This window comes from Argentina anserina, chromosome 2 (assembly GCF_933775445.1).
Source record: "Argentina anserina chromosome 2, drPotAnse1.1, whole genome shotgun sequence".
Classification (NCBI taxonomy): Eukaryota; Viridiplantae; Streptophyta; class Magnoliopsida; order Rosales; family Rosaceae; genus Argentina; species Argentina anserina.
Window position 1 is genome coordinate 28596985 of NC_065873.1, and position 12424 is coordinate 28609408.

Here is a 12424-nt window from a genome sequence, read left to right on the forward strand (position 1 = left end):
AAGCGTAATCCGTCCGACTAGCACTTATTTGATAGAGCGTTTTGTTAAAACGTCTATAATAAACCCTGTAAAACATCATCGTTAGTATAGAATAAGCAGGGATCGTTCTTTCCGGGGAATTGAAGGGAACTCTAAACTTTTAGTGTTAACAAATAATGGGGGGTTTGAGATTGATTATTAACTACTAAAATAAAACCTAAATTATTATTTACATGATCGACTTCTCTTTAACAAACTTAAACCAAATTTACCATTACACCACATAATTACAAGTTCGAACCTATCATGCATTCTAATTCGACCAATTACATACTTTTTAGACACCAATACAATTAGAGCCTTAGGGGACCATCTAATCGTGCAAGATTTCAATTAACATTTAGATTGACTTAGGGCCTAATCTAAATTTGCATGCAATCGAATTCAATAACACTTAGAGTAGAAATCAAACAAGATTACATTTAAGCACCAAATCTTTGTTGGAGACATGTTTCATGTATGGCGTCACCCACCATGGTTTCACATGCAAATTTCCAGAATTTTTACCACTTTTAATCAATACAAATCGAACCTACTTAGGGCATGATTCGATATGTGTCAATATGGTTGATGAATCTAGCACTCAAACACAATCTTAGGGACTGCATCCAAGCACTAAATTCATATGCACATATCTGAAAATTATCTAAAAGTATGAGAAAGATGATTAGAACACAACAATAGAAATACAAACTTTAATAATTCTAAGAACATAAATTCGGTATAGTTTAAAAAAATATCAAATACAATCTGAAAATTCTAAAACATATACAAAACCAATATTTCCACATAAATAACAACTTACAATCTTCATAGACAAAGAATTGTAGATTAACACAAATAGACGAAGCCATGGAGATGAGTTGTGAGAATCACACGTTGTAGGAACCTTGGAGGTGTGTCTTCAATAGTGAAACTCGGTGGAGATGATGAGAGTTTTGGGGTGGACGGCTTGGCTAATTTGTGAGGGAAATTTATGGTGGTGTTTTGGTAGAGTTTTGGCTCTTGAATGCTAATTAGAAGTGATCATATTTGAGAGGTGAAGACATGTATATATAGAGGAAAGATTGAGGGTTTGAAATTGCTTCTTTCTTCCTATAAACATGCCATGCTTTAATCCCTAAAACATGGAAAGTTTTATTCCCTAAAACATGTCATGCTTTAATCCCTAAAACATGTCATGTTTTATTCCCTAAAACATGCCATGTTTTATGCCTTTAATGATCATCTTCTATTTAATTGTTGCATGACTTGGCTCCATCTTTTTTTCTTTTATTATCTCTTCAATCCAATCTGAAAATAAGAAAATAAAATCATAAGTAAGAGATAATTAGTTTCAAAACCTAACAAGGATTCCTAGTCAAACTAGGACTCTAAACCAATTATGCGTTTTAACTCATGTAAGCACAAAAATGCATCCAATACCGCTCAAGACTCTTATTACGACTCAATGACTCAATAGTACAACAATAAGGGCTAAGAAAAGTACAAATTGAGGTAAAAACATGTTAAGAACGTTGCACAAAGTGCTTCTATCATTATTGTTTTTTAGAACCTTAGATTTTCATTTGTTTGTTTATGATGGAGATGAAACATAATATACTTAAAACCTACCTCTTGTTCTGAGAGAATTACTATTATACCATTGTATATGTCTTAGCCTTATTAGATTTCATGTTAGAGATAAATTTACATCTCTGTAATATATTAGGACTCTGAATCCTACGGGATTATGGTTATGTAATGCCTATATATAGGCATCATTATCAATCAATAAAGAGTTACGTTATGTTCTATTACGTTGTTATTATTTTCGTTTCGTTCCTCTTCCAACACGTTATCATGCACTTTGTTCTTAAGTGTCTGAGCGATGAGGCCAGCACCAGAAAAAAAAATAATAAACCTTAGTCCTAATTTTCTTTTTCCGGCAACCTCATCGTCGAAAATATAGAGAAAACTCGACAAATTGTTGTCAGAAAAACAGAAAAAAAATCAGAAATAGAAGTTATTGTGAGCACCCAGGAATTTGCTCTCGGCACCCCATCCTCCATCGACCTTTATTGGTCAACCGGCACTGGCGACATCTTCTCCCAACCGAGTACTCGACGACGTGGAGCTTCTCCGTCCGGCGACCCATGGACGCCTCCTCCCTCGCGACTCAGTGTTGCGGTTCTTCACGAGTCCGACCCGCCGTCCATCCAAGACTCGGCGACACACCAACCCAGATTCATTGAGCCGCCACGAAGTCATTGACCTTGTCAAGTCTCCTCGGCACTTCGACAACCCTGCTAGCGCATCTCGTCATACCAGAACGGTGTAGACCCTCCCTGATTGCCCTCCTCTGCGCAGCCTCGACGAGACTCAGCGTCGGACCCGGTTGTGCAGATTCATAACCCAACCCGGTTCTCTCGAGCTCGACCCGACTAGAAGATATCAGCCCAGCTCCCTTTGGGCCTCAGACTCTACCGCCCAATCAGCCTATTTGGCTTTTCAACTCTTTTCTCTCTCGTTTTCTTTTTCCTATTTATTTCTTTAATCATTTCTTTGCACATTTTAGTTTTCTCAATATATTTCACGTGCTTGCATAGGAAAAGTGATCACTCGTCGTACTATGGTGATGACATTCATGCCGAGATGGACTATTCTTTTGTAATTTACATGCGATTTTGATCGTATCCTCAAAAGATTTTTATGTCATCGGACGAAGATCGAAAATGAATTCATCAAGTAGCTTTTCTACATGAAGATATTTGAAGATTATCTCATTTTAATGCGGTCTATTTGGCAGACCAACAAGTATGTTTTCCTTAAAATTGCTGTTTTTGAACATATATATATATATATATATATATATATATATATATTATCGGACGCTATTAGCCTTCTTCATGTCTATTTTATGGTCTTTCTTATAACGCCGATGAGACCAAAGAGGGATATGATTCCCTTCTTGGTCGATGTTTTTCGTGTGACGGTCCTGGAGGAGTCACGTTATTATTTAAAGGGAATAAATCGTTTTCGTGTTGTCGCCTGAGTGCACCGTTGTTTTGGGTGCAATCATGAGAATCACCGATATGTATCGATTATTTTGTGACCTTATACATCACAACCCTTCTAATTCCGGTTACATACTTGAATAATTTCGATTATTCGAAACCTATACAACCCTCATTTCTTATGGATGCATCGCCATCGCGACTGTTATTTGAATGTTTGAGTTTTCTTCAACTCATGTCTATAAACAATAATCTCAATGTCTACGTACTCGTTTATTTGAGTTGAAATCCATTACTCTGAAGCAGCACTATTTGCTAACAAAATATTCCAAAAAATAACAAATTATATGGGACACACTTAAATGATTCAATAACCGTCTATGACGTTGTATTACTAGAGTTGACCTTAATGCATGCTCCACATCCAAAAAACACATGTCATTGTTGGCACATATATCTATTTATTGAGGGAACTTTGGAGATGGAAACGTAACATTCTTCCATTCTCAAGTAAGCAAATGTTTTAGTCTCAGGCTAAGTCTCTGCCCGATCCGATATGCAAGATTTTTTTTTTGCTACGAACTTTTGATTAGTCACTATCTTTTGACTATGTTTTCTGCTTACTATTTTTCAAGTATGATGTTGACATTCCATGTTTCTTACTCGATTTTAGTTTAAGTCGTTTATTGGAATTATAAGCTTGTTTGTGTTGTATTAAAGATTGGCATATTCAATAAAATTTCTCGAATTCCTTATTTACAAAATAATCTAGTGAATGGGTGGTTTTTGGATTACATGGAACCCCAATAGCATTACATTATGAATTTGGATCTTAAAATTTGGAAAACGAACCTCAGATTTTCAAAAATTGACGTCGTTTTTCCCGGTAACTGTTCCGGTGTTTCCAGAACGTAATCCGGCGTTTTCGCCGCCTTCCGGTTACTTTTCGGCGTTTCCGGCGCCACCACCAGATTTCTACTGGCGTCCCCTGTCAGATTTCCAACTCCGGCCCCATACCGACCTGCTTCGGCCGCCGCCAGCTGATTTTCTATCAAACGGCACTACCGGTTCCCCGTAATTTTTTTGTCGTTTCTCGTCATCTTTCTGGCATATTTCCCGTAGGTTTTTGTTGCCACGTTTTTCCCAGTACAAATTTCACCCAGTTTTGAGTTTTTTTGACATGGTTTTCCAGTTTTCTCCAAGTCGTTTTATAGCTCAAACAATTTTATTATTATTGGTGACCACCCGCACCAATTGGATTGTTTTTTTACCACCCTAATTATTTGGTATTCAACTGTTCAAATACTATGTTTTTCCAACTCTTAAGTTGAAGAATGTATTTCTATTGTCATGTGATACATTCGATAGAATTGTACTATTTGTTTTCAATCCTATTTCTGACAATGTCCTACGGGGTATTGTTTGGAATTGTTCCTCGTGTCGTCCACTCTCTTAATTTACTTTGATGATGTCCCACGGCAAAGTCAAGTGTCTTGTTGATTGTAGAACCACTCATACTGTTCTACGGGATATGTAGTTGTTTTACGGATTTTGTGCGGAGATTGTGTTTTATATCTTCGTGCCAGGCTAAGTTTTAAAAGGTCATACATGCCAATGATGAATTTTCATCTTGATATTTGTGTTGAGAATGGAGAGAAATACATATGTCAGATTTCATTGATAGTTGTTTTTTCAAGCTTCGACAGTAGCTTTGTTAGCTTACAGACATAGCTTTACTTGCCTGCAACAGTAGCTTTATGTAACTCAATATTCTTTGAATCATGGACTCGGTTTTTCTGTCTTATCGGTTTTGACATGATCATATTTGGTTATTTTGAACGAGATATGATGATTAGAGTTCTTTGAAATTCACATGATCATCTATTTTCCATGTTCATGAAGCGATTGGAGGACCACCTCACCCGTGCTCCATGGCATTCAGGCCATCGGTGGCGGCATCCCCTCCTTCACATGAGCTTGCCATGCCTCCCGTGTTTTCTAATGCCCCCATGACAATCTCTAATGCCCATTGCTCATTTGCAAAGACTTGTTCTCTTGCTATATTTCGAAGAAGTCATTTATTTGATAAGGCTCCAACCGAGAACATTTCATTCTTACAAAGTATTTAAGGTGACATTAGTGGACCATATCCAAACATTATGTTGGTCACACGTCGTTTTTCTTTCCACAAGGACCGCTGTATTTGCTAAGTTTTTAGCCATGATCATCATACTAAGGGCTCGCCACCCTTCTCATCCTCTCAAATCTATTCAATTGGATACCGTTGGAGAGTTCACCTCCAAGACCTTTGATGATTTCATTTTGCATATCTACTGGGATCGTCATTGAACATATTATTCCTCATGTTCATTCACTACACGATCTAGTAGAGCTCAGACTTGGTTATGGATACTAACCTACCGATCTTTGCATGAGGATATGTAATGATTTTTCATGCAACGACACTTATTCGTTACAGACCCATAACTCACCAAGCGTTTAGTGCGTACCAGATGGTTAATTTGTTTATGTGCCTCTCTTGTAGTAATCGCAATGGGTCTACATGGAATGATTAAGTATTTTTGTTGGTTATGATTTATGAATCACCAACACTTGTCCGCTATTTCCAATCTACAACCGTGAATCTCTATCATGTGATATATCTGCAGACAGTCACTTTGATGAGATATACTTCCCGTCATTAGTGGGAGATATGGAATGCTCTCATTCCGATTTTAACGCCAGGAATTGTCGTGGTGTGGCACTATGTCTCATTAAGATCATGCACTTCTCTAAGTAAGCAATAAGTGCAAATCGACCTCCAGAAAGTTAAAGATTCGATGCTCAATGACTTTACCAATATCGCGAAAGTGACGAGATCGTACATAAATGTTGTGATGTGCCAGTAAGGTTGGAACTCCCGAAATAAGGGAGAATTTCATATGACATGGTCCTAGCACCGTTGGCATCATCCCTGACAGTGGGAAGGAAGCCGGCGATGGCACCATTGTATGTTGTGGTGTTGTCGGCGCTTGTGGTATTGCACCATAAAACAAGGGCGGAAAACGCAAAAATTGACTAGTAAAGGCAATAGCTTCGGTCTTAGCTCCTACCTAGATGAGGGGGAGATCATTATTCTTTGGAATCAAAAACTAGAAAGAAGCGAGGTGCGTAGGCACAAGTATTCTACCCATCATCAAGAGATAATCTCTGGACATGTCTATCAACTAAGTTTATGTGGGACGTTACAGACTCCTTTCATTGATATCAGAGAACAAAAGAAATCTCTCAATTGATTGTATAAAGTGCGCGCGCGTGTTTAATGGATTAATATCTCATGATTGATGATATATTCGCTTATGCTCTTATTCTGTTGTAAAGTACTAATGATGAGCAACTTGACCGAAGTGGAAAGAATTAATACAGGCTGAACTAGACATTTTATATTAGTCATTGTTCGTAAGTGTAATGAGAAAGATGAAGTCATGCAATATTTACAGGACTTATGGCGCAAAGATTGTCTCATTATCTTAGTATGGACTACGATGAGTTATATTATCTCATAATGTACATAATTGATTTTCGCTACTTAATCAGTAGTAGTGTCCATGAAAACTGATTTGCAACATATGATAGTGGTCATAACATATATGTAAAAGGATCTTGACGCATATATGAAAGTGCCTGAAAGACCTTAATTGCTTGATTAAATACCTCCAGACCACAAAGAGTTTATGCAGTCAGATTGCGACGTTCGAGAGAACGTAGTACAATCGGTTGTAAGAACTTATACACATGCATGTTCATATGAAAGCCAATTTTGGACTCTCTATTCCGTCTAAGTAAAGATAATGAACAGATTCAATGAATTATGGATTCATATATGTTAGTGTTGTTAGGACACTATTGCTTTCATTATGATGTGATCAACTATGCGCCTATGCATTGTCATTGGACTTGCATTGCTCCTTTGACATGAATTTAGTTATACACATAGTGAACCAACACAAATCATCACCACACCAATGCCGCCAGCAGCTCTAGCAACATCAACGTACATCTTGGTGTAGCAGTCAACACTAATAGCATAGAGGATGCGTACGGTTCTGTCTCTGACCAAATCAGTCCTTCATTGATCCATTCCCCAATTCCTTTGTGAAAGACACATTGAATGTGACAAATCAGAATATGTCCAGTCTCATAAGTCAACTTCAACGAGACCTACATGACAACTCACTCAATGAAATATGGTGAATTTGGTACCATTGGAAAGTTCTATGTGTCTACTTTCCAGAGACACCAACCATTTGTTCATAGCTATCGTATTGAGTGAGTTATGGCTATTTTGGCAAAGTAGGACAATTATGTCTGTAAATTTGTAAGTCAGTCAACTTCGATAAAGCACTGTGAACTACTCTGGTCGAGTTAGGTTGTGAACTTTATGTCATTGGAAATTCACGGGTGTCTACATTCCAAAACATTTTACAGTTCGCTGATAATTATTGTGACGAAGAAGTTATGGCCGTTTAAGTGATTGAATGTCATTCTACCCAATAATCTGATTTTCATTGCAAACTCTTGTTTTGAGTTGTTATACAATCTTGTTTCCTAAGATCTAAGTTTGGCGAAGTATAACATGTATGATATAAGGATGTATGGCTAGATTAATGATTAATCATTTGCCCAAGACTACTTTTGAGAAGCATGTAATGAAAGTTGTATACGTTGTTCTTTGTACTCCATGATTATGACATTAATCAGGGGAAGTTGTTTTGTAGACTTTAGTGGGAGTCTACCTCACATGATGCTATCAAATGTAGACGGAGCGTTGTGCTCTTTTTCCCTTTGATCAAACTTTTGTTTTTACCCAAGAGGTTTTTACCGAGACAACGATGTGTGCACCATGCAACCTAGACATGCGACACAAGGGGGAGTGTTATGGGAAAATTATTATTCTACCCGTGTGTGTGTGTGTGTCTTAGCCTTATTAGGTTTCCTGTTAGAGATAAATTCACATCTCTTTAATATATTAGGATTATGAATCCTATAAAATTGTAGTTATGTAATGTCTATATAGAGGCTAAATTATCAATCAATAAAGAGTTACGTTTTGTTCCATTACGTTGTTATTATTCTCGTTTCGTTCCTCCTCTAACACCTCTTTGATTATTTCTTGACTCAATGAATTTTTATATAAATTTGAAATATATAAACGTACGTAAAACATATAATGGTCGGTCCGGTGGATTGTCGAAGATGGTTGGTTCGCGCAGGTAGAATTAAATTGACGTAACACATGCACCGGCTACACGTACTTATGATCGAGTTATACATGTAAATATGTTGGTGGAGGCCGACTATGACGTTGCAATACGATATTTACCTTTTCCTTAATATAAGCATGGCTGCATGGGTTCATTATAATGGGATATCATGTGATGCATGAACCTAATTCTAAACTTTGCAGATCGGGAAGCTTCATTTCACCTAGAAAATTATGGGATCCCTTGCAACACATATCCGTGGTGGTGCCAAAAACATAATTGACACCCTATATATATATATATATCTTCTAATCATTTTATTATTGATTATCCAATTAATCAAGCTAATGCATGCAATATTTAATCAGTTTGATTGATACAGTACTGTGTATTTTTATTTTAAAGAAATAAGGAAAGTATAATATTGATCTCAGAGAACAGATTCATAGGGAAGTGGCACGCCACATTACTGTCCGGAGAAGTTTACAACAATACAATTTTATTGACTAAGCCTGAATAATTGGGTTCGATCAGGGCAACTGCATATAAGTCTTCTTCGATTCAGAAGAAGTCGTTTACATATTTTTCGAGAAGTGGAGGAACGAGCACACTGTATGCTTGTTCACTAGGGTGATAACTATCCCAAAACACATGATCCTTCGGATTTTCACACGTCGGAGACAATTTGGTGCATAATATCGCCACCTCTAAAGCTCCTGTGCCACAGCACCCTTTATTCGCCACCTTAAACCCTAAACAAATTAATTAACACAGAACAGAATATATATTAGTCATGTTGATCGAACAGTTGAGGTTTAACATGGATAGATGTAAAGGTTTACTTGCTTACCGTATTTAGTAGGGTGAAGAATGAGATCGAGTAAAGGTGTGTAAATATCGACATAAACCATTCTACTGTCGGGTAGCTGTGTATTTAAGGAATGCATGTTAGCTGACAGCTTAGAGTTGAATAGCTTCGCTGCGTCGTTGTACTTCTCTGCACACTGCCTTTGAATTCCTCCGGCTAGAGTTCTCTGTGAAGGTACACACCCTATTGGTGGTGCACTGAAAACACCGAACCTTCTACCCCCAAGTGCATACAAATCCTGCCCAGTGAGTAGTAATTAAAGTTAATTATACAAACAAATTATCAAGGAACACATCCAGTGAGTTATATATGATTCAAATGTAATTACCTGAAGGAAACTAGTGGCAGAATTGACCATAAGGTCAGTGTAAGCAGGGACGTCATATTCAGCCTTTCTGATGCCAATAGTGAAATAGGTGTTGGCAATGTCATCGCTGCCGGCGACCACCAGATAGAGACTATTGGCGAGGATGTAATTTGTTCTCTGCTCGCCAAAATTGGCTTTCAGCTTCCCTATATACTCTTTGAACTGGTTCAACTGCTCCGATAGCGATATAACTGACTGCATTGTGATCATGTAAATCGTAAGGGAAGAATAAGGAAGATATGCGGAGCCAAATTAATGGAGCATATAGTCTTACTACTAATTGGGGTGTCTGGGGGTCGTATCCGGTGCCACCAGAAGCAAAGCAGACTCCGGTTCTGAGTTCTTCAGGTGTTAGACTAGTATCCGCATATGGAGGTACAAACTCTTTTATTCCCAATGCTTGAGCTGATGATCAACCAGGATATATATTTACTCACCTAGAAGTAACTTACTATTTTGAACTTTGGGAAATCGACTCACGTGTAAGATAAATATTGAGCTAAATCAGTATAATCATTCAGTATTAAATCTTTAAAATTTAAAACAAACAAAAAAACAAAGCGTTCAAAATCAAAAGTAAGTTTGTCATATTTATATCTCCTGAAAGTGTTTGGTTTAATTACACTATATATCCAGCAGTAAAGTTAGCAAAATAAGGTTCATGTTGTGGAAATTGAAACCATGCAACCTTTGTCGGAGAAGGAATTTGCATGTCTGCTGGTATATATAGTTGTATAGATATAGTATGATAGTTGTACCTATGAAGTCTGAGGGGACTTTTCCATTGCCAAATCTACCAGTTGGAACTTCTCCTGGGAAGTTTTGACCATAAGGAGGGAAATTGCATCTGACAACAGACTTAAGATTGTTGTTGTTGCCGGTGTCCATGATCGAATCACCAAACACTAGAACCGCCGGCATTGTCTTTCCCGGTGGTAACTTCACCCGACCCTCTGCGATTCTCGGGTAGTGCCCTAAAACAACAGAAAGACTAAAGATGAAGATCACGAGCTTCTTGGTTGACGACATCAACAGACCAGAGGAAGAAGAAGAGAAGAGTTCTATAAAGGGGAATCCCATTCTTTTGGAATTTCTTTTCGGTCCTAAAGAGAAAGAATACTACAAGAGAATGATTGACAATTGTTGGTTTTTGGACTCATTCAGGTGGTTCTCTATATGTGTGTGTGCATATATAGACCGGTTAAACAGATATACTTTTCCAGCCATTTATTTCACGCAACAAGAAACGTAAGAAGATTCGAGCTGTCCGAATGAGAAAAAGGTAGGTTTGGAAATGTAGCTTCAGCTGCCATCATTCAATATGTTTTACCGCTTCGATCTAGCTAGTAGTAGATGCGTATACTACTCTGGTAAAACGAAGCTACAAATTTATGCAAATCTAACTAACTATATGTATTTACATACGTATGAATTCAAGTATTTCAGATTTTAATAAAAAAATTCATCAGTAGGCTGGTCAATACGAAACTTTCATTAAAAGAAAAAACTCCAAACAACAAACCAATAACAACAAGGAACAACCAAACAGAGCACACAACAACTAGGAAAAGACATAAGGAAACTACGCCGACTACTACAAACTACTGGACACACAACCAGCTACTCATGGCATCAGATTCCAGGATTTTGCGGAGGGAGTTCGGAGGACGACTGGTCCAATCCGAGGAACACACCTTCACCATTGCAAGCTTCGCCGCGGCATCAGCTACCCGGTTAGCTTCTCTAGGGATCCACTTCCAAAGAACAACATCAAATAACGGTAAAAGAGAGCCAATTCTCTTCTAAGTGGGAACAATCTTCCAATTGGCGGTGAATGAAGAAGACATGATTGCTTTGAACACTCCTGCACAATCCCCTTCGATTATCACCTTCTTTTGCCTTAGATGAGCAGCAAGCTGCATCCCCTTCATGGCAGCGTCTGCCTCAGCCTCCAGAGCCGAATTGTGCCTGCCAAGAATACTTGCTCCAGCTACAGAAAAACCTTTAAAGTTACGAGCAGTAATCAGTAGGCTTCACTAGTACTAGAACACTAGAAATAGAGTTGGGAGTTCAGTTTACTTAGGATTAGGAATTGAGACCCCAAATGATTAAGTTCTTGGTGAAAGGTTAATAGTAGTAGGGAAAAAGATAATGAATGCGCGAGCAACGGAAGATGTCATTATTCCCTATACGGGGGTTTCAATTTTACGATGACGTTGAATTATTGATAATTTGATATCTGGACTTCCTCCTCAGGCCAGTTCAAGTGAGGGAGCAACAGTCGTCCGTAGTAGAAGGAAGCGAGAAACTTAATTAATATCAATTCAGATTGATTGATCGAACTGAAAACATGACCATCAATCGATCTAATAGTGGGGGAATTTTCTTAGATAACTCGGGAAATTTCCTTAGATAACTCGAGATATGTGGTACACATTTATTGATATCACAACAAATTTGTTATCATCCTGGTAAACAGTGTAATGTTTTGAGTAAATATAGTTTTATTAGTTTTAATTACTTCACTCATAACATTTTATAAAATTATGAACAAATAATTGTTAATTTGGTATATTTATTTAGTTAGTTGTAAATATAAAAAACATGTGATATAACTTTGTTCTCAATATTGTAAATTTAATTTAATAAAATTATAATTTTGATAATAAAAAAAAAGAGGGTATGTTATAGTGTTATACCTGAAGATATTATAGACGACCCGTTAGTGGTCCTAAAACTCCTATCAGCTTAGTTGAGCAAAGCCATTATTACGTGGAGTTAGGTTTATTATCTACCAGCCAATCCAGAAGCATCCTTTATCATCTTAACCAAAGTAGCCAGCTGGTGATGTGTCCCAGAAAACTTGATGATGGTAGCTACCAGAAAACTC

At 37.5% G+C, this 12424-nt stretch overlaps 1 protein-coding gene across 1 annotated transcript; it reads right to left on the minus strand.

Moving 5' to 3' along the window:
• Positions 1-8860: 8860 nt before the first annotated feature.
• Positions 8861-12357, minus strand: LOC126784333 (GDSL esterase/lipase EXL3-like). Its single transcript, XM_050509801.1, has 8 exons — positions 12330-12357; positions 11424-11536; positions 11159-11288; positions 10293-10637; positions 9809-9939; positions 9496-9729; positions 9150-9405; positions 8861-9051 (listed from the first exon to the last, which is right to left on the minus strand). The coding sequence occupies exons 1-8, from the start codon at positions 12355-12357 to the stop codon at positions 8861-8863; spliced, it is 1428 nt and encodes a 475-aa protein (XP_050365758.1).
• Between the last annotated feature and the right edge of the window lie 67 nt (positions 12358-12424).